Consider the following 22884-nt stretch of genomic DNA (forward strand, 5'->3'; position numbering starts at 1 on the left):
AGAAATCCAACAAAGGTGAACAAGAGGCATTCAGGGAGGATGGTTTTTATTCTTCAGGGGCAAAGCTGGGTTCCCTGAGGTGTCCCAGCTGTAGGGCCTAGTGCTTAGTCAGGCAGAAGAACTGGAGACTGTTTTCTCCTGGTTTATCTGTAGCGCTTGGACAAATCAATGTCTGCTCAAAAGAAGGAAAATAGTTAAAATCCAGACTTGCTCTTTAAAAAACAAAAACAAATAAACGCATCTATTTTTCACAAATAAAGACTATCATAGGAAATAAGCAAAAAACCAGTATAAAAACAAAATCTTCTAAATGCTTGGTACCTTTTCTTTTCTAGATCTAGCTGGAATTTCTCGTGTATTTTCCTTTCGATGATGCTAACCACCGGCATTTCTCCTAAAGAAATGGATAAAAAAAAAAAAAAATCCTATGTGTTTAAAGCAGAAAGTGTTACCAGTTGCCATTCAGTTGATTCAACCATGGCAACCGCGTGTGTGTCAGACTAGAGCTGTGCTCCACAGGGTTCTCAATGGCTGAGTTTTTGGAAGTAGATAGCCAGGCCTTTCTTCTGAGGTGCCTCTGGGAGGACTGGAACCTAGTTAGCCACTGAGCACATTAATTGTTTGTGCCACTAGTTCCTGGGATTACTCTGGATATCTCTGCACTTTGTTCCCTGAGCTACAGGTGCATGGAGACTAGGTATGAGGTCATGGAGCCCAACAAGCCGGGAGGAGTCTATAAGACACTTGGGATCTTTAAGAGAGGCCTGTTGTCAGCAGGGAGTGGCTTAACAGATTAGAGAACACCCACCCCGTGGACTCTTATGCAGCCATTATAAAAATAAGAATTTGAGCCACACTATTTGACATGGAAGAATTCTTTTGGGTATTGCTGAATCGTAACATTAAGATTTAAAGAAGTGTGTATAATAGGACTCTAAATGTGTATGTTTGTATATGGTTATAAATAGGGTTGCCAGATAAAATACAGGACACCCAGTTACATCTGAATTTTGGATAAACAAGGGATAATTGCATGGGACATAGTTATACTAAAAAAAAATTCTTTGTTTATCTGAAATTAAAATGTAACTGGGTGTCCTGTATTTTTAGTTGCTAAATCTAGCAATCCTATTATACAAAGATGGAGAAAAGTATGGAAGAAAGCACACCAAATTGTGGGAGGCAAAGACAAAGTTGCACTAATAATATCCCCAGCAAGTATGAAATTATCCCATTTTTTGGGCACAATTATATGCATATGTACATATATAGATGATAAAAAAGTTAGAAAAAAGATTTAGAACTACCTTTTGTAAGGACTGTATATCATATATTAAGTGAAAAAGGCAAATGGCAGAATAATGAGTACAGTATGATACTATTTGTGAGGAAAAGTTCACACTCTTGTACATGCAGGTTTAAGTTTGTGTTAGCAAAAATGAAGTTGTGTAAGGACATTCATCGGGCTGTTGAAATTGGTATCTCAGGGTGTGGGATTGGGGAGATGGGGTGGGAGATGATTGTTGTTGTTGTTAGCTGCACTCAAGTTGAGAGGACCCTACACACAACAGAATCAGATTGTGTGATTCATAGGGTTTTCATTGGCTGATTTTCAGAAGTAGATTACGAGGCTTTTCTTCCTACTCTTAGTCTGAAAGCTCTGAAAAAACCTGTCCAGCATCACAGCAGCTCACAAGCTTCCACTGACAGATGTGTGGTGGCAGCACTTGAGGTGCACTGGCTAGGAATCAAACCTGGGTCTCCCACATGAAAGGCAAGAATTCTACCACTGAACCACCAGTGCCCCTATAAGAGATAATTAGCATTGCTCTTATACTTCTTGTATGGTATTATGTCATGGCTACAACAAAATATAGTGTCTTTGTATTTTGAAAAACATTAAATGATAAAAATGTGTTTTGCTTTTTTTAAAAAGTGAGTCATCCAATATATAGCACACTCCACCCAACAGCTGCAACGTACATACTCTTTTCCAATACACATGGAACCTTCTCCAGAACAGACCACATCTTAGGCTGCAAAGCAACTCTCAACAATATCTAAAACATTGAGATAATACAAAGTATCTTCTCTGACCACGTTGCCGTCAAAGTAGAAATTAACAACAGGAAAAGCAAGGAAAAAAAAATCAATTACATGGAAACTGAATAACACCCTGCTTAAAAACCACTGGGTCATAGAAGAAATCAAAGATGGAATCAAAAAATTCCTAAAATCGAACAAGAATGAAAGTACATCATACCAAAACCTTTGACACACAGCAAAGGCAGTGCTCAGAGGTCAATTTATAGCAATAGATGCACACAGCAAGAAAGAAGAAAGGGACAAAATCAAAACATTAGCTACACAACTCAAACAAATAGAGAACAGCAAAAGAAGCCCATAGCCACCAGAAGAAAGGAAATAATAAAGACCAGAGCAGAAATAAATGAAACAGAGAATAGAAAAACGATAGAATCAACAAAACCAAAAGTTGGTTCTTTGAAAGTATCAACAAATCACTGGCCAAACTGACAAAAAAAGAGGAGAGGACACAAATAACCCAAATAAGAAATGAAACGGGGCATTACAACAGACCCAACTGAAATAAAAAGGATCGTAACAGAGTATTATGAAAAACTATACTCCAACAAATTTGAAAACCTAGAATAAATGGACAAATTTTTAGAAACACATTACCTACCCAAACTAACACAAAATGGTGCCGAAAATCTGAACAGACCCATAACAAGAGAAGAGGTCGAAAAGGTAATTAAAAAAAAAACTCCAAGAGAAAAAGCCCTGGCCCAGATGGCTTCACTGGAGAATTCTATCAAACATTCAGAGAAGCGCTTACACCAGTATTACTCAAACTATTTCAGAACACTGAAAAGGAGGGGATACCTCTGAACTCATTCTATGAAGCCAACATAACCCTGATACCAAAACCAGGCAAAGACACCACAAAAAAATTACAGACCAAATGTAAAAATTCTCAACAAAATTCCAATAGAATTCAGCACCATATCACAAAATAATACATCTTCACCAAGTAGGATTCATACCAGGTATGCAAGGACGGTTCAACATTAGAAAACCAATCAACTTAATCCACCACATAAATAAAATAAAAGAATCACATGATCATCTCAATCAATGCAGAAAAGGCATTCAACAAAGTCTAACACCCATTCCTGATAAAAACTCTCAATAAAATAGAAATAGAAGGAAAATTCCTCAATCTAATAAATGGCATCTATACAAAAACAACAGCCAACATCATTTTTAATGGAGAGAGGCTGAAAACATTCCCCTTGAGAACAGGAACAAGATGCCTTTTATCACCACTCTTATTTAACATTGTGCTGGAAGTTCTAGTTAGAGCAATAAGGCAATAAAAAGAAATAAAGGGCATCCAAATTGGTAATGAAGAAGTAAAACTGTCCCTATTTGCAGATGATATGATACTATATGTAGAAGACCCAAAAGATTGAGCAGAGTGGCAGGATACAAGATAAATATACAAAAATCATTTGGATTCCTATACACCAATAAAGAGAATGACAAAAAGGAAATCAGGAAAACAATACCATTTATAATAGCTCCTAAAAAAATAAAATACTTAGGAATAAATCTAACCAGTGATGTAAAAGACCTAGACAAAGAAAACTACAAAAGACTACTGCAAGAAACCAAAAGAGATCTACATAAATGGAAAAACATACCATGCTCAACATTGTGAAAATGACAATTCTACCCAAAGCAATTTACAAATACAGTGCAATCCTGATCCAAATACCAACAACACCCTTTAGAGATAGAAAAACTAATCATTAAATTTATATGGAAAGGGAAGAGGCTTCAGATAAGTAAAGCACTATCGAAGAAGAAGAATAAAGTAGGAGGACTTGTACTGCCTGACCTCAGAACCTACAATACCGCTGTGGTACTCAAAACAGCCTGGTACTGGTACAATGATAGATACATTGACCAATGTAACACAATTGAGAACCCAGATGTAAATCCATCCACCTATGGTCACCTCATCTTCGACAAGAGCCCAAAGTCCATCAAATGGGGAAAAGGCAGTCTTTTTAACAAATGGTGTTGGCAAAACTGGATGTCCATCTGCAAAAAAAAAGAAAGGAACAGGACCCATACCTCACACCATACACAAAACTAATTCGAAATGGATCAAAGACCTAAATATAAAACCCAAAACTATAAAGGTCATAGAAGAAAAAATAGGATCAACAGTAGAGGCCCTAATACAGGGCATTAACAGGATACAAACCGTAACCAACAACATCCAAACTCCAGAAGATAAGCTAGATAACTAGAATCTTCTAAAAATTAAATAGTTATGCTCAACAAAGACTTCACTGCAAGAGTAAAAAGAGCCTACAGACTGGGAAAGTTTTTTGGCTATTACAAATCCGGTAAAGGTCTAATCTCTAAAATCTACAGGAAAATCCAACACCAAAATCGGCAAAGGAAATGAACAGACACTTAACCAAAGAAGATATTCAAGCAGCTACCAGACACATGAGGAAATGCTCTCGATCACTAGCCATTAAAGAAATGCAAATGAAAACCACAAGAAGATACCATTTCACCCAGGCATTACTGGCATGAATCAAAAAAACAGAAAATAACAAATGTTGGAGAGGCTACAGGAGAATGGAACTCTTATGCACTGCTGGTGGGAATGCAAAATGGTACAGCTATTTTTGGAAAATGATATGGCATTTCCTTAGAAAGCTAGAAATACAAATACCACATGATCTAGCAATCCCACTCCCAGGAATATATCCTAGAGAAATAAGAGCCATCACACGAATAGACATATGCACACCCATTTTCATTGCAGCATTTTTCACAATAGCAAAAAGATGGAAACAACCTAGATGCCCATCAACAGATGAATGGAAACAACCTAGATGCCCATCAACAGATGAATGGATAAACAAACTATGGTACATACACACAGTGGAGTACTACACAACGATAAAGAACAACGATGAATCTGTGAAGCATCTCACACCATGGATGAATCTGGAGGCCATTACACTGAGTGAAATAAGTCAATCACAAAACGACAAATATTGTATGAGACCACTACTATAAAAACTCATGAAAAGGTTTACACACAAAAAGAAATAATCTTTGATGGCTACCAGGAAGGGGAGGGCTGGGGATGGAAAAACACTACATAGACAATAGGTAAGTGATAACTTTGGTGAAGGGTAAGATACTACACAATACTGGGGAAGCCAGCACAACTGGTACAAGGCAAGGTCAAGGAAGTTCCATAGACAGATCCAAACTTTCTGAGGGACTGAATTGCTGGGCGGAAGACTATGGGGACCATGGTCTCAGGGAACATCTAGCTCAACCGGCATAACATAGTTTAAAAAGAAAATGTTCTACATTCTACTTTGGTGAGTAGTGCCTGGGGTCTTAAAAGCCTGTGAGCGGCCATCTAAGATACTCCACTGGTCTCATCCCTTCGGGAGCAAGGAAGAATGAAGAAAACTAAACACAAGGGAAAGATTAGTCCAAAGGACCAATGGACCACAATTATCATGGCCTCCACTGGACGGAGTCCAGTACCACTAGATGGTGTTTGGCTACCACCACTGACTGTTCTGACAGGGATCACAATAGAGGCTTCCGGACAGAGTTGAAGAAAAATGTAGAACAAAATTCTAACCCACAAAAAAAGACCAGACTTACTGGCCTGACAGAGACTGGACAAACCCTGAGAGTATGGCCCCCAGACACTCTTTTAGCTTAGTAATAAAGTCACTCCTGAGGTTCACCCTTCATCCAAAGACTAGACAGGCCCATAAACAAAAGGAGACTAAAGGGGCACACCAGCCCAAGGGTAAGGACTAGAAGGCAGGAGGGGACAGGAAGGCTGGTAATACGCAACCCAAGGTCGAGAAGGAAGAGTGTTGACATGTCTTGGGGTTATTAACCAATGTCATAAAACAATATGTGTACTAATAATTTAATGAAAACCTAGTTTGTTCTGTAAACCTTCATCTAAAGTACAATTAAGAAAAAAAAAAAAGTGAGTCATCCAGCCTAGAGTTTAGTTAAGAGCGTGAGTTTTGGAACTACATGCAGGCTGGATTCTGCCACTTTCTAACTGTGTGACTCTGGGGGAGATACTCCACCCTTCTATCCATGTTCTTTAACTGTAAAACAGTGATAAAGTATCTTGTTTATAATGAAGATTAACCATTTGTAAAGAGCCTTGCACTGTAACTGCTCATAATGGTTAACTACCTCTATTGCTAATTCTTATGATTACTAGAAAATAATCTAGGATGTAAACCAGGATATAGAGAAAAATGACCACAGACCTTGATCTACTGGAGGCAAGCCACCAAGTGACTTAGAATCTTGACCCAAACACTTCTGCTCTCTGGGCCTCAGTTGCTTTATCTATAACATGAGAGAGAGAGACTGGATGCCCTTTGCTTTGCTCATTTACTCAACAGTTTCAGAGGGCTTGCTGGGTATCAGTTCCTAGGCTAGGGGCTAGAGACACAGAGATGAAAGATCTGGCTCTATCTTCAAAGGTGGCCTAGTCTCTGGGAGATGAAGCAAATAAACCAGTCAGTAAGTGCAATGCTCTCCACCTGTCTGTCAGTTTGTTGTACTGTGGAGGCTTTCGCGTTGCTATGGTGCTGGAAACTATGCCACCAGTATTTCAAATACCAGGAAGCTCGCTCATAGTAGACAAGTTTCAGCAGAGCTTCCAGACTAAGACAGACTAGGAAGAAAGGCCTGGCAATCTATTTCTGAAAATTAGCCAATGAAAACCCTATAGGTCACAACAGAATATTGTCCAATATAGTGCTGGAAGATGAACCCACTATGTTGGAAGGCTTTCAAAATGCATAGCGGCCACCACAATGGACTTGGGTATACCAATGATTGTGAAGATGGTAAAGGACTGGGTAACATTTCATTCTGTTGTACATGAGGCTGCCATGAGTCACAGCTGACTTGATGGCCACTAACAACAACAACAACAACAACCAACAAGTGCTATGAAAGAGTGCCTCTGGGCACCCAGAGAATGGGGAGATGGAAGGGTCTTTCTAGCTGCAACATTTGCTAGCATTTTGCAGGTCTTGGATTCTTGAAGACACTACCCAGATGGTTCACAGACAGGTAAGACAAGAATAGAGGCTGGGTACCTGGTGTTGATTCAGGGTTGGCAAGGGAAGTAGAATATCACACCAAGAACACTTCCTCAGAATGTCATAGGCTGACTCATCTCCTATGGAAGAGGTGGTTCTGAGCTTGAGCTCAGACTTCAAAGGCAGATTTGAGAGTTTCTTTTTGCTTCTTGGTGCTTCCTTTGTTGAATTTTCAAAAAGAGGAGGAAATCCGTTTATATTTTTCATCTTTGGACGGACATCTTTCTGTGCCGTGGAAGTTTGACCTACAGTGGTCTGACTTGGAAGGAATAGTGGAATATTTCTTGGCTTTCCAAATGGAGACAATTCTGCAAACCCTGAGACTGGACAACATTTATCCTGCAATTGTGAATAATACATCAAATTGAAAAGTGACTTCAGCCTTTAATGGTCTGAAAATACAGTAGACAAGATAACCTGAAAACTTCCCACTAGAAACACTTAAAAACGCTGGACAACATATGACAAACGTTCATTTAAATGCACAGCTGACTGTTCAAGAAAGAAAAAAAAAATGTCATGTTCCAGGAAAGAAGGTCTGACCAGTAAGGTACAAAAGCTGACACTTTGGTTACAGGAGGAGATGTGGGGTTAATCTTATACCTAAGTGTTTGGATGAGAAGAAAGTCCCAATCGCACAAGGTGGGGAATTGGAACTAAGACTCCCCTTCCCCTGCATATAAAGGCTAAACTATGGTGGTGCAGAGAAAAGAATTGGCTAATTGGAGAAGGAAGGTTGCAAGGAAACCCTTCTATTTTGGCCTAGAGTTCGAGTATGGGGAAGAAAAACTCAGAATCACAGACTCACATCTTTCTTGTGTTTGTGGTTCAGATTCACATTAGCCTTATGGTTTGGGAATCCCCAAACTGAGGAATTAACATAAAAATTGGAATGGCTGGGAGAAGAATCACAAAATCCTTCTGGAAGGATATAACCTCAACCAAAGTCATACAGGATTCTCACAGGTAGAATCCCATGAAACAGAAACTCACGATCCAAAATTATAAACAGACGAGGAAGCAATTCACCTAGAACGAGAGTCATGGACACAACCAATAGCAGGAGTCGCCTCCAAGATATTCAGATAATAGAACTATAGAGACTATAAAATAAATTAACTTACCGTGATTAAAGACATACATGAATGAATGGAAAACAAGAGAAAAGAATAAGGTCCTAAGAAAAAAGAATAGGCAAATTTGAAGGAGAAATAGAAATGAAAAATACAAGTATTGAATTAAAGTCTGAATGGATGTGGTAAAATAGTAGATTAGATTCAGCTAAGAAAGAATGAATGAACTTGAAGACAGATTTGAGGGAATTTCTAAGAATATATTTTTTATAGGAGAGAGAAATAAAGAGGTAGAAAACATAAAAATTAAGAGACATGAGGCTAGAATGAGAAAGCTTAATACACATTCAATATGTTCCAGAGAGAGAGCTGGGAGAATGTGGGAAAGGCAGGATTCAAAGAGATAAAGCTGAGATCTTTTCAAAACTGATTAAAGACATCAATCTTTGGATTCAGGAAGGAGAAATCCTGAGCAGGAGAAATAAATGAAAAGCCACATTTGAGCTCATTGTTCTGAGCAGGACGAATAAAAGTTCACTCTTAAACACATGACAGTGAAGCCACAGAAGATCAAAGGCAACAAGGATCTTGAAATCAACCAAAAAAAAAAAAAGATTATTTACAAGGGAATGGCTATTAGACTGAAAGCAGACTCATCAACAGCAAAAATAGAGGCAAAAAGACAGTGGAATAATCTTCAATGTGCTGAGAGAAAATAGTTGTTAACCTAGAATTGGATACCCAGCTGAACTACCATTGAGAATGGCGGCGGGGCGGGGAGCAAGATACACACTTTCAGACAATTAGCGGTTTACTACGCACAGGCTCTTGCTAAAAGAAACACTGGGAGGCATATTTTGGGAAGAGAGAAATTTTGCCTAGATGGAAAGCTTGGAATCCCAGAAGGAATGTAAGATAGAAAAGAGTAAACACGTGGGTATACCCAAACAGGCATGAATTGCTTAAAACAACAATAATAACAAAGACAAAAGGGTAGCAGTATGAAAACAAGGCCAGACTAAACCCTGGTAGCCTTTACACATAAGATGGGAATAGAGGATCAGTGTTAGCTAGTGGGTGTTCAAATATGTATATTGTTGTAAGGGGTGCAGAAATAACAATTAATTTTAGACTTTATTAAGTCAAGCGTGCATATTAAAATGTTAAGGATAACTACTAAAATAATAGAAATAGATGGAAAATTGCCAAATCATTAGAGAAGAAGAGGATAAAGAAAACTCGCTCAATCTGCGAGAAGGCTAGAGAGAAAAAAGCAGCAGCGGCAGCAGCAGTGAACAGCATGGTAAATGGAAGACCTGAGAAGATGGTGGAAAAGACTTCTTGCTCATTTCATTGGAAGTGATAAAGACATTGTGATCCAGTAAGAAGATCTCCCTATTATGAAGATGCACATTGAAGAGTAATAAGTGAAATGACAAGATATTTTGGATATGCTTTAAAATAATTCAGAAAAAGAAAGAAAACAACAGATAGGTTAATTTTGATTGTTGTTGTACCTGAGTGGTGAGTATATACGTTTCACTGTATTAACTGCCTGCTTTTGCATTCGTTTGAAAATTTTGGTAATAAAGTTTAAAAAAAAAATTAAAATGGTAGACAGATTTGACAGCCAGCCAAGCTATCATTTTCAGACATGTAAGGTTTAAAAAATTTGCCTCCCATGCTTTCTTTCTCAAGAAACTACTGGAGGATATGCTCTACCCAACAAGAAGTAAACTACGAAAGAGAAAGACCTGACCTGAAATTTGGGGAACAGGACTTCCACACCGGAGAGGGTGGAAGAAATTCACAGAATGACAGCTACTCATCAGGCCTGGGAACAATATGCCCCCAAAATGAAATGGATAGAAAACCTGATGGGTTTGATTGTATGAGGGGAGAATTTGCAGACCTGGTAGGAAGTTTTAGGATGATTTAGTGATAAGTACCTAGAAAGTGAAGCAAATGAAAAAATTGAAGCAAGTATTAATTCCAGGAAAAACTAAAAGTTGTAGAACAAAGCAAACGTAATCCTAGTTTGTGTGGCATAGCCATTTATATTTACGTCATCATCGTAATATAACTTTGACTACTGATTTAACCCGAATGGCTGATATCAATAAATTGGGAGGATGGAGGGACTGAACTTGGAAGTACGTGTGAAATAAGTGATGTAGTAAAGCTAAGTTCATGTCCCTAAGTCTTTAAAGAATCAATAGAAAATATCTAAAACTAAATTAAAAAAAAGCAGTATAGGAAGGTGGTTTATAAACATGGAGGTAAATACCAGAAGAAACAGCTAAAAGAGAAGGTATTTGTGTCTTGGGAGCAGTTAGCACAAGAGGGAAGGAGTGGGGCTTGTATTATAACCAGGATTAAAAAAAACAGCCAAACCCGTTGCCATCAAGTCAATTCCGACTCACAGCAACCCTATAGAACAGAGTGGAACTGCCCCATGGGGTTTCCAAGGAGCACCTGGTGGATGTGAACTGCCGACCTTTTCGTTAGCAGCCATAGCTCTTAACCACTACACCACCAGGGTTTCCTTAACTGGGATGGTGGAAGACAATTAACTCAAGGGTCACAAGAAATAAGATAATATGTTATAAATTGATAAATGCCATGAAAAGAAAATAGTAGAGGAAGGTAAGAGAGATGGTGAATGGGGGAGGGGGGCTGCAGTTCTGAATGGGCTGTCAAGGTACACCTCCTTGAGAAGGTGACATTTGACTTAAGTAAAGACTTTTATATAGAGATGCAGAGGGGCATGATGGAAAGGACACTGCTCTTAGAGTCAGGAGCCCTGGGTTTTCACCCTGGCTCTCCCACTAACTAACTCATGATGAGGGGAAATTTACTTCCCGTTTTGAGCTTCAGTCTCAGCGTCTGGGAAATGAGATTTGATTGGATCAGTGGCTCCCAACCCTGGCTGTACATCAGAACCACCTGTGAGGCTTTTAAAAGAGATGCCCACACGTCTAAAATGTATTCTCAAAGAGTTCAGAAAAATATCTATATATCTCTATCCCTATGTATCTAAAGGGTGGGTGGAGGGGGTAGAAAGAAAGAGACAGAGGAGAAAGGTTCCCTGGAATCTGCCCTTCATATCACACTTTTCAGAATATGGACTAGCTATTGGCAAGATTAGGAAATTACTCATTGCTACTCACCATATGGTGGGGATACTCATTTACCGGAATCATTTGGTTGCAAGAATTACAGTTGATTTTCCTCAGAGGAGCTGATATTCTCTTCCCTGAAGAAGCACAGAAACACCACGACAAATGATGCTCTTGACGACGGTGAGCCCACCTTTCCTACAACTGCTTATATGACTGTATGAACTGCCCCTGGGACTGCTGGGCCTAGAGTTTCCTGCACTCCCAGCATCCTGGACCCCATAGGCAATCCTTGCTTGAGTCACGCATATCATCTCCTTTATGGCTACAGTTGTGCCTTCAGGGCAGCATTTAACCTTGAGGAGGAGACATTTCCTGGAGCAAGATGGGTTCCTCAGGAGACGAAGGGACACTTAACCACAGATGCCAATCCTGTCCAACCTGACTGCTCTTTTATTCCACCAGTTTCCAAGCTTTGTGATCAAACCAGGTGTTGAGTGTACACATCTTTGTTGATTATACACCCTTGAAGTCCAGCTATGCTGGAATAAAAGAAATGTACATGAATCCCATGCTTTCTAGTTTTTCATTTGCCAATTTTGACCTTGGGTAGATTGTTTGCCAGGAGAGATTTATTGTCTGAGGACTTTTAGGCCCTTTCCACATGTTACCAAAACAACTAGTGAAATCAACAGAAAATTGTCACATTCATGGCTTATGGCCTTGGTAAACACAACCTCATAAAGGGGTAATTGGGTTAAGAGAACATGAAACGGTTCCAGGGAGCCAATACATAAACCCAAAGGTCCAGGGCTGCAGCTGGCTCCCTTCTGTCCCTTGCTGCTAATGAAAAATACTCCAGATTTGGTGTTGGGAAAAGGGTGTCCAGTCTTAATTCTGCCTCTACTAGACCCCTGGATCGTTCTATGTGTAAGCTTCTCATCTGAAAAAGGATGTAGGTGGGCAGGAAGGTTTTGCCGGGTTGGAATTTGCTGGAGGGCTTCAAAGGAGGCCTCACATTTTCTAGGCCTCACCTTTGCCTCTGCATTCATCTGTGTGGCTCCTAGGCCCCCACCTCCTGGCCCCTTGATCTCTTGGACTGGTCATTTGAAGACCGTAGCAGACACACAAGAAGGCCACCCTAGTGCATGGTCTACAGCTAAAACAGCCAACAAGTCCACTACCTGAATTTGAGATATACACAACAAATACCCTTGTCATCTGTCCTGCTGAGACCTCATGTTCCTCGCATTCCACCCAGGGGAGGCTTTGGTCTCCGCAGCTTCCCTTTGCCTCACCGGCCCACGCTCCTCACCTCTGCCGGGCTGAGCCTGTTTCCCCTGACAGGCGTCTCTGTGGTGGGCCAACTCTCGCAGCAAGATGTAGTGGCTGCAGTTTGGACAGGGCTCTGTCTTGCTGCCACAGTGGTACTCATGGGTCCCCAGCTTGCTGAAGTTCATGGGCAGCTCACAGAACTTACACTTGACCTGGCGCATTTGGCATTCCTCGGCCTGCAGGATGACAGGCAGGTAGGGCATGATCACTGGCTCCTTTGACTAGAGGCAGGTCAGGAACAAGAGCCTGTTTCTCTAGGGAACTGAAACGAATGAGAGAAAGCAGGCGGGAAGGTCCAGAGCTCCTGACTGTCCTCAGGGAATACAAGCTCTGTTGGGCTGAGGGACTGTGGCAAGCCCTTCTGCCAGCGTCTGGAGTCAGGAGGGTCTGTGTCCCTGTGGTGGGCTAGCTCTCCATTGCTCTCAGAGCCAACTTGGGAAAGAAGAAAGAAGTCGGGGGAAAAATTATATTGGCCTCTCCTCCCCTCTCCCTCTCCTCCCAGGTTGTACCTGCTTGACAGTAAAGAAGAAATCACATGTGAACCTCACCTCATGAGCCTCCAGCAAATGCATCTGCATGTTCTGCTGACACAGAGTACACTTAACCTGAAAAGAGAGAGACCAACTCCTCAGACAGGGATTGGACTGGATAGAAAACGATACTGGTGAGGAGTGAGCTTCTTGGCTCAAGTAGACACATGAGACTATGTGGGCAGCTTCTGTCTGGAGGGGAGATGAGCGGGCAGAGGGGGTTAGAAGCTGGCCGAATGGACACAAAAAGAGAGAGTGGAGGGAAGGATTGTGCTGTCTCATTAGGGGCAGAGCAATTAGGAGTATAGAGCAAGGTGTATATAAATTTTTGTATGAGAGACTGACTCGATTTGTAAACTTTCACTTAAAGGACAATAAAAACAATGGCTTCAAAAAAATCTACATAAATTTTAAAGAAAAAAAAAAAACAGAGACAAACATTGGTTTCACCCAGCACCTATGGCCTTTCCCCACTTCTGCCTTGGCCCGCAGTGTTTTAGGTCTAGGTCTGTAAGCTCTTAGAAGGCCAGGCCCAGGTGTGGCTATTTCAGTCTCCCAAAAGTACCCAGCCTGGGTTCAAGACTGTTGGCAGGACCAGTTGAGTTGACACGGATGCCTGAGCTCGAGAATCTCCAGAAAGACAGATAGGGGTCCTGGGACAAATTGATGAAACAGGAGCCGAGAAAAGTCTGCTGGGCCTGTCTGTCTCCTACGGCCCTCTCTTCCTGCATCCCTTCTTCACAAATCTGAATAGAACATTCAACCTTTCCTGAAACAGCACCCCCTTGCCTTGGCCAAACCCATAAGTCTGTAGAGAAAGGACTGAAAATGAGGAAAAACTGGGGTTATCCTCAAAAAGTTGAACATAGAATTACCATTGATATTGTTAGGTGCCATCGAGTCAATTCTGACTCATAGTGACCCTATGAACAACAGAATTAAACACTGCCCCATCCTGCGCCATCCTCACAATCATTGCTCTGTTTAAGCCCATCATTTTAGCCACTATGTCAATTCATCTCAATGAGGGTCTTCCTCTTTTTTGCTGATCTTCTATGTTACCAAGCATGATGACCTTTTCCAGGGACTGGTCCCTTCTGATAGCATGTCCAAAGTATGTGAGACGAAATCTCAACATCCTCCCTTCCAAGGAGCATTCTGGCTGTACTTCTTTCAAGACAGATTTGTATGTTCTTCTTGCAGTCCATGGTATATTGAATATTCTTCACCGACACCATAATTCAAAGGCATCAACTCTTCTTTGGTCTTCCTTATTCACTGTCCAAGTTTTGCATGCATATGAGCGGATCGAAAATACCATGGCTTGGATCAGGCGCACCTTAGTCCTCAAAGTGACGTCTTTGCTTGTTAACACTTGAAAAAAGTCTTTTGCAGCAGATTTGCCCAATACAATACATTGTTTGATTTCTTGACTGCTGCTTCCATGGGTTGATTGTTGATCCAAGTAAAATGCAGTCCTTGACAACTTCAATCTTTTCTCCATTTATCATGATGTTGCTTATTGGTCCAGTTGTGAGGATTTTTGTTTTCTTTATGTTGAGGTGTAATCCATACTGAAGGCTGTAGTCTTTGATCTTTATCAGTAAGTGCTTCAAATCTATTCAATTTCAGCAAGCAAGGTTGTGTCATCTGCGTGTAGTAGGTTGTTAATGAGTCTTCCTCCAATCTGATGCCGCATTCTTGGGTTATTTGCTCAGCATACAGATTGAATAGGTATGGTGAAAGGATACAACCCAGATGCATACATTTCCTGATTTTAAACCATGCAGTATCCCCTTGCTCTGTTCGAATGACTGCCTCTTGGTCTATGTAGAGGTTTCTCATGAGGATAATGAAGTGTTCTGGAATTCCCATTCTTCATAATGTTATCCATAATTTGTTATGATCCACACAGTCGAATGCCTTAGCATAGACAATAAGACACAGGTAAACATCTTTCTGGTATTCTCTGCTTTCAGCCAGGATCCATCTGACAACAGCAATGATATCCCTGGTTCCACATCCTTTTCTGAATCCAGCTTGAATTTCTGGCAGTTCCCTGTCGATGTACTTGCTGCTGCAAATGCTTTTGAATGATCTTCAACAAAATTTTACTTGTGTATGATATTAATGATATTGTGTGATAATTTCTGCATTCCGTTGGATCACATTTCTTTGGAATGGGCACAAATATGGATTTCTTCCAGTTGATTGGCCAGGAGGCTGTCTTCCAAATTTCTTGACATAGAAGAGTGAGCACCTCCAGCATTACCTCCATTTGTTGAAACATCTCAACTGGTATTCCATCAATTCCTGGAGCCTTGTTTTTCACCAACGCCTGCAGTACAGCTTGTACTTCTTCCTTCAGTACCATTGGTTCTTGATCATATGCCACCTCCTGAAATGGTTGAACTTTGAAATTGCAACTCAAGTCGTAATTTTTTTCTTCAGTTCTTTCATCTTGTGAAATGCTGAGGGTGTTCTTCCTTTTCGGTTTTCTCACTCTAGGTGTTTCCACATTTCAATATAATACTTTGTCTTCTCGAGCTGCCCTCTGAAATCTTCTGTTCAGCAATTTTATGTCATCATTTCTTCTATTCACTTTAGCTACTCTACATTCAAAAGCAAGGTTCAGAGTCTCTTCTGACGTCCATTTTGGTCTTTTCTTTCTTTCTTGTCTTTCCAATAACCTTTTCCTTTCTTCATGTATTATGTCATTGACGTTACCTCACAACTCATCTGGTCTTTGGTCATTAGTGTTCAATGCGTCAAATCTATTCTTGAGGTGGTCTCTAAATTCAGGTGAGTTATACTCAAGATCATACTTTGGCACTCGTGAACTTGTTTTAGTTTTCTTCAGTTTCAACACAAACTTCCACATTAGCAATTGGTCTGTTCCACAGCCAGCTCTTGCTCTGACTGATGATAGTGAGTTTTCTCTTTTGTCTCTTTCCACAGGGGTAGTCAATTTGATTCCTGTGTATTCCACCTGGGGAGGTCCATGTGTATAGTCACTGTCTGTTGTTGTTGTTAGGTGCCATCGAGTCAGTTCCGACTCATAGCGACCCTACGCGCTACAGAACGAAACACTGCCTGGTCCTGAGCCATCCTTACAATCATTGTTATGCTTCAGCTCACTGTTGCAGCCACTGTGTCAATCTACCTCATTGAGGGTCTTCCTCTTCTCCCTCGACCCTGTGCTTTGCCAAGCATGATGTCCTTCTCCAGGGACTGATCCCTCCTGACAACATGTCCGAAGTATGTAAGACGCAGTCTCGCCATCCTTACTTCTAGGAGCATTCTGATTGTACTTCTTCTAAGACAGATTTGTTCGTTCTTTTGGCAGTCCATGGTATATTCAATATTCTTCGCCAACATCACAATTCAGAGGCATCAACTCTTCTTCGGTCTTCCTTATTCATTGTCCAGCTTTCACATGCATATGATGCAACTGAAAATACCATGGCTTGGGTCAGGCACACCTTAGTCTTTAAGGTGACATCTTTGCTCTTCAACACTTTAAAGAGGTCCTTTGCAGCAGATTTACCCAATGCAATGCGTCTTTTGATTTCTTGACTGTTGCTTCCATGGCTGTTGATTGTGGATCCAAGTCAAATGAAATCCTTGACAACTTCAGTCTTTTCTCCGTTTATCATGATGTTGCTCACTGGTCCAGTTGTGAGGATTTTTGTTTTCTTTATGTTGAGGTGTAATCCACACTGAAGGCTGTGGTCTTTGATCTTCATTAGTAAGTGCTTCAAGTCCTCTTCACTTTCAGCAAGCAAGGTTGTGTCATCTGCATAACGCAGGTTGTTAATGAGCCTTCCTCCAATCCTGATGCCGCATCCTTCTTCATATAGTCCAGCTTCTCGTATTATTTGCTCAGCATGCAGATTGAATAGGTATGGTGAAAGAATACAACCCTGACGCACACCTTTCCTGACTTTAAACCAATCAGTATCCCTTTGTTCTGTCCGAACAACTGCCTCTTGACCTATGTAAAGGTTCCTCATGAGCAGAATTAAGTGTTCTGGAATTCCCATTCTTCGCAATGTTATCCATAATTTGTTATGATCCACACGGTCACCATCTATGTTGCTGAAAAAAGGTATTTTCAATGAATAAGTCATATTTTCCAACTACTGATCCCTCTTCTTTTTTCCAGCTTTCCCATTCTAATCATCAGTAATTATCAACACATCTTGATTGCATGTTTGATCAATTTCAGACTGCAAAAGTTGGTAAAAATCTTCAATTTCTTCATCTTTTGTATTAATGGTAGGTAAATTTGAATAATAGTCTTATTAACTGGTTTTCCTTGTAGGCATGTAGGTATCATCCTATCACTGACACCATTGTACTTAAGGATAAATCTTGAAATGTTCTTTTTGACAATGAATATGGGGCCATTCCTCTTCAATGTATCATTCCTGGCATAGTAGATCATATGACTGCCTGAGTCACAATGGCCAATATCAGTCAATTTCAGCTCATATGCCATAAAGATATCAATCTCTAAGCATTCCATTTCATTTTTGACAACTTCCAATTTTCTTAGATTCATACTTTGTACATTCCACACTTCGATTATTAATGGATGCTTACAGCTGTTTCTTCTCATTTTGAGTCATGCCACATCAGCAAATGAAGGTCCCGAAAGCTTGGCTCCATCCACATCTTTAAGGTCTACTCTGCTTTGAGGAGGCAGTTCTTCCCCAGCCATCTTTTGAGTGCCTTCCAACCTAAGCGGTTCATCTTCCGGTAGTATATTAAAAAATGTTCTACTGCTATTCATAAGGTTTTCACTGGCCAATTTTTTAAGTAGATGGTCAGGTTCTTCTTCCTAAGCTGTCTTAGTCTGGAAGCTCTGCTGAAACCCATTCACCATGGGTGACCCTGCTGGTATTTGAAATACTGCAGCACAGCTTCCAGCATCATAGCAACATACAAGCCGCCACAGTACAACAAACTGACAGACCAGTGGTGGGGACTGAAGGTAGGAACGTAAACAGAAACCTGGACACCAATCTTCATGGGTGCACTTTTCACAAGTGTCAAAATGTGGAAACAACGAAAATGTACATCAACAGGTGAATAAACAAAATGTAGTACATACATACAATGGAATATTATGCAGCCATAAAGAGAAATGTAGTCCTAACACATCCCACAACATGGAAGAACCTTGGAAACGTTATGCTGAGCGAAATAAGTCAGTTGCAAAAGGCCAAATAGTATATGAGCTCACTTATATGAAATAAGCAAATATATAGAAACCAAAGATTATTAATGGATACCAGGGGTAAGAGAGAGGCGGAGAGGGGAGTTTCATTGGCAGGGCATCGAGCTTCTGTTGGTGATGGAATATTTTGGGAAAGGATAGTGATCATGGTGGCACGATATGAAAAATGTAATCAACGTCACTGAGTTGTAAACACAGAAGTCGTGTTTGCAAATGTTTTGGTGTGTATTTTTTACCACCATAAAAACAAACAAACAGTAAGGGTAGACTGGGTTTGGTATTAGGAAAGCAGAGTGACTGCTTCCTTTTCTCAGGTCGGGGCTGAGGCTGGGAGGAGCTGCCTGACTTGCCCACTGCAGCCAAGTGAATGGCTACCATCAGGATGGGCTCTTGCCCCTGGCTCCCTGCCCAGTGCTCCTGGCCTTCTGTCCCTCGTCCCAGCCCCTCACCTCCTTGTGGCTGGTCTCGAAGTGCTCCTCCATTTCACTCTTTGGGATGGGCTCCTTGCAGTCTGGGCAGACCACCAGGAACCGTAGGCAATGGGCCTCATGGAGGGTGAAGTGGGCAGAGGCCACACTTCTTTTGCTGCAGGGTCAAGAGGGAAAGAAAAGCAGGCTTATTCACAGTGTGAAGGAGGGAATCGCATTTCACATCCAGGCCCTGATTAAGATTGTTTGGCAGGAAAGAGAGCAACGCCCTCTGAGAAGGGTCCACCCTGGTTCCTGCCACAGGCAGGCGGTTTCAAGAGCAAACAGCCAGACCCCCTCAGAAGTATGGTCCTGGGTCCCCGCTGTGCCCCCTCTCCCACGGTTCCCTCTCAAGGTGGGGCAGGAATGGCCCTGAAGAATCTCGTTGGCACCTTTCTTCCAAAGATTGGTGTGAAGACCATATTATCCTAACCCGAAATTCGGACCTAGTGTCTGACCAGTATGAGTAGCCCAGTGGGCACAATTAGCCTTGCTGTTTGGCTTCAGGACTTTCCCAGAAAATCTAAAATATCTTGGAGGGAATGCAGTAAAGTTCATGAAATGCGGATCCCCCTCACATCTCGCCCCTCCCCTGGGGCCCGTATCTGCCACCTTTGCCCTCGGGGCATTTTTATGCCTGGACTCGTCTCTCCTCTCTTCAGAAACAGCCTTCTCAGGTCCATCCCTCTCACCAGGCTGTCTTGGACGGCCAGAGGGGCAGGGGGCTAGAGAAAGCACCTTCTTACCAGTGTTCGCACCCTTGGACGTCTTCCTCCATGGTCTGGTCTCGGGTGTTTCTGGCTAGTTTCGTTTTGTTTGCTGACAAGGAAACAAAACCGAAAGTGTTCCAGAACCCTGACCACAGCTCAACGGAGGGAAGGGATTGTCTCAGTGCTCAGCTCAGGGCTGCACCCAGGTTTATGCGGATGGATACCGCCCCCGCCCCGCCGCCGGCGATGGGGCAAGGGGCGAGGGAGGGACTCCTTTCCGGCATAAACAGCCCAGAAAGCCCCTGCCGTCTTCCTCTGCCTGTGCCACTGTCACCTTGTGCCTCGGTCACCTGTGGCACTGCCCTCTGTGCCGCTGTCAGCCTGTGCCCCTGTCCCCCGTCTGCTGTCCCCTGTGCCCCTATCCCCCGTCCCCCTGTGCCACTGCCCCCGTGCCACTGTCACCCTGTGCTCCTGTTCCCCCGACCCTGTGTTGCTGCCCCTGTCCCCTGTGCTGCTGTTCCCTGTCCCCTGTGCTGATATCCACCTGTCCCCCGTCCCCTCTGCCTCTGTCCCCCTGTCCCACTGTCCCCCTGTGCCCCTGCTCCCCATGTGCCACTGTCACCCTGCCCCTGTGTTGCTGTCCCCTGTCCCCAGCCCCTGTCCCCCTGTTCCCCTGTGCTCCTGTGCCACTGTCCCCTGTCTCCCTGTGCCACCGTCCCCCTGTCCCCCTGTGTCCCTGTCCCCCTGTACCCTGGCCCCCTGTGCCCCTGTCTCCCTGTCCCCCTGTGCCCCTGTCCCCCTGCGCCTCTGTCTCCCTGTTCCTCTGTGTCCCTGTCCCCTGTCTCTCTGTGCCCCATGTCCCTGTGCCCCTGTCCCCATCCCCCTGTCTGCTGTCCCCTGTGCCCCATCCCCTGTCCCCCTGTGCCACTGTCACCCTGTGCTGCTGTCCCCCTGACCCTGTGTTGCTGCCCCGTCCCCTGTGCTGCTGTTCCCTGTCCCCTGTGCTGATGTCCACCTGTCCTCCATCCCCTGTGCCTCTGTCCCCCTGTCCCTCTGTCCCCCTGTGCCCCTGCTCCCCTGTGCCACTGTCACCCTGCCCCTGTGTTGCTGTCCCCTGTCCCCAGCTCCCTCCTCCTGTTCCCCTGTGCTCCTGTGCCACTGTCCCCTGTCCCCTGTGCCCCTGTCTCCCTGTCCTCCTGTGCCCTGTCCCCCGTCCCCTGGCCCCCTGTGCCTCTGCCCCCCCGTAACCCTGTTCCCTGTCCCCCAGTGCCTCTGTCTCCCTGTTCCCCTGTGTCCCTGTCTCCTGTCTCCCTGTGCCCCTGTCCCCCATCCCCCGTCTGCTGTCCCCTGTGCCCCTGTACCCCGTGCCACTGTCACCCTGTGCTGCTGTCCCCCTGACCCTGGGTTGCTGCCCCCGTCCCCTGTGCTGCTGTTCCCTGTCCCCTGTGCCTCTGTCTCCCTGTCCCTCTGTCCCCCATGCCCCTGCCCCCGTGCCACTATCACCCTGCCCCTGTGTTGCTGTCCCTTGTCCCAGCCCCTGTCCCCCTGTCCTCCTGTTCCCCTGTGCTCCTGTGCCACCATCCCCCTGTACCCCATCCCCTGTCCCCCTGTGCCCCTGTCCCCCTGTGCCCCGTCCCCTGTCCCCTTGTGCCCCGTTCCCCTGCCCTCCTGTGCCCCGTCCCCCTGTACCCCTGTTCCCTGTCCCCCATGCCTCTGTCTCCTTGTGCCACTGTCCCCCATGTGCCACTGTCCCCCTCTCCTCTTCTCCCTCGTCCCCATCTCCTTGTTCCCGTGTGCTCCTGTCCCCTTTGCCCCTGTTCCCCATCCCCTTGTCCCTCTATCCCCTGTCCCCCATGCCACTGTTCCCCTGTGCTCTGTACCCTGCGCCCCTGTCACAAGCTGTTTCCATGACCCAAGGGAGAAAGCAACACTCCCCCCACACAGCAACTCTTCCCCTCATTCCGGGGCTTCACTGCATGAGTATCTCTCCTTCCGTTCCTCAAACCTCCGGCCTCCACCCCTTCCCCTCTCTGCTATGCTGCTCCCTGGTTCTTTCTCTACAAGAAAGAGGGGGCTGGCCGGGTTGAACTTGAGGGCTGCTCCCAGATAGTGCCTCCTGGGCCTCTTCCTGCACCTTGCTCTGGCCCCAGTTAGTGACAATTTTGAATACAGTGTTAATGGAGGAAATGGGGACACAGGATGGGGTGTGCCATGACTACATGCCTTGGAGTCACATCTTAGCTCTGCCACCTAGCAGCTTGGTGACCTAGGGCAACTGCCTGTCTCCCTGAGCTTCTCCTTCATTTGTAAAGTCGTTATAGCAAACACCAGTATAAAGCAAACCAGGCACCAGGTCCACCACCCGTCTGTCATTTCATCATGCTGTGTTGGCTTGCATGTTGCTATGATGCTGGAAGCTATGCTACTGGTATTTCAAATCCCTGCAGGGTCACACATGGTAGACAAGTTTCAACAGAGCTTCCAGAGTAAGAATGACTAGGAAGAAGGGCCCGGTGATCCATCCCCAAAATGAGTCAATGAAAACCTTAGGGATCAGAAGAGAACGTTACCTAACTGGCTTGCTTTGGACATGTCATTGGGAAGGACCAATGTCTGGAGCAGGACATCATCTTTGATGAAGGAGAGGGCCAGTGAGAGTCAGGAAGACCCTCAGTGAGATGGAACACTTCGATAGCCAGCAATTGTGAGGATGTCGCAGGACTCTGCAACATTTTGTCCTGTTATATGGAAAGTTGCCATCGGTCAAGGTCAACTTGACAGCAATTAACAACAACAAGGCGAAAGGCACTGGGAGGAAGGTCCTATTACCATCATCCCCATTTTCAAATGAAGAAACTGAGGCAGGGAGGGGCTATGAAACAAGTCATACAGCCAACAGACAATAGAGTCAGTATTTGTACCCAGACAATGTGGCCCTAGACTCATCTCTCCTAGAACAGCCACAGGGTCAGGGGATCTGAGTTCGAATCCAGGTAGCACAAATAACTGACATCTTGAGTAACCTTAGCCTTTCTAGGCTTCTACGTTTCCTCATTTACTGGACTAAACTAGAAACCTGTGGGACTTTCAGAGTCTAGGTACTTCCAAAAATTGTGTGCAAACTTGCTTCACATGAGTATGTGCCTTTTCCCAGGGAGGATCCAAGGTTTTTATCAGATTTTCAGAAGGCA

The 22884-nt window shown here is 43.7% G+C and overlaps 1 protein-coding gene and 1 non-coding gene across 5 annotated transcripts; both read right to left on the reverse strand.

Annotated features, from left to right (window-relative positions):
• Positions 1-29: 29 nt before the first annotated feature.
• Positions 30-19865, reverse strand: XAF1 (XIAP associated factor 1). 4 transcript variants are annotated; one of them, XM_064271621.1, is made up of 9 exons: positions 19730-19864; positions 18966-19101; positions 13293-13349; positions 12725-12920; positions 11461-11546; positions 7215-7556; positions 6372-6453; positions 322-394; positions 30-172 (listed from the first exon to the last, which is right to left on the reverse strand). In XM_064271621.1, the coding sequence occupies exons 1-9, from the start codon at positions 19759-19761 to the stop codon at positions 166-168; spliced, it is 1011 nt and encodes a 336-aa protein (XP_064127691.1). In that variant the 5' UTR covers positions 19762-19864; the 3' UTR covers positions 30-165. The 4 variants fall into 4 exon arrangements, with proteins under 4 accessions (XP_064127691.1, XP_010594822.1, XP_023412095.1 ...); XM_010596520.3 differs by lacking the exon at positions 6372-6453 and having other exon boundaries at positions 19730-19861; XM_023556327.2 differs by lacking the exons at positions 6372-6453; positions 7215-7556 and having other exon boundaries at positions 19730-19865.
• TRNAE-UUC (transfer RNA glutamic acid (anticodon UUC)) lies at positions 1734-1804 on the reverse strand. The gene has a single exon. It is a non-coding gene; the product is annotated as a tRNA-Glu (tRNA).
• Positions 19866-22884: the final 3019 nt, after the last annotated feature.

Source organism: Loxodonta africana, chromosome 18, assembly GCF_030014295.1.
Source record: "Loxodonta africana isolate mLoxAfr1 chromosome 18, mLoxAfr1.hap2, whole genome shotgun sequence".
Lineage (NCBI taxonomy): Eukaryota > Metazoa > Chordata > Mammalia > Proboscidea > Elephantidae > Loxodonta > Loxodonta africana.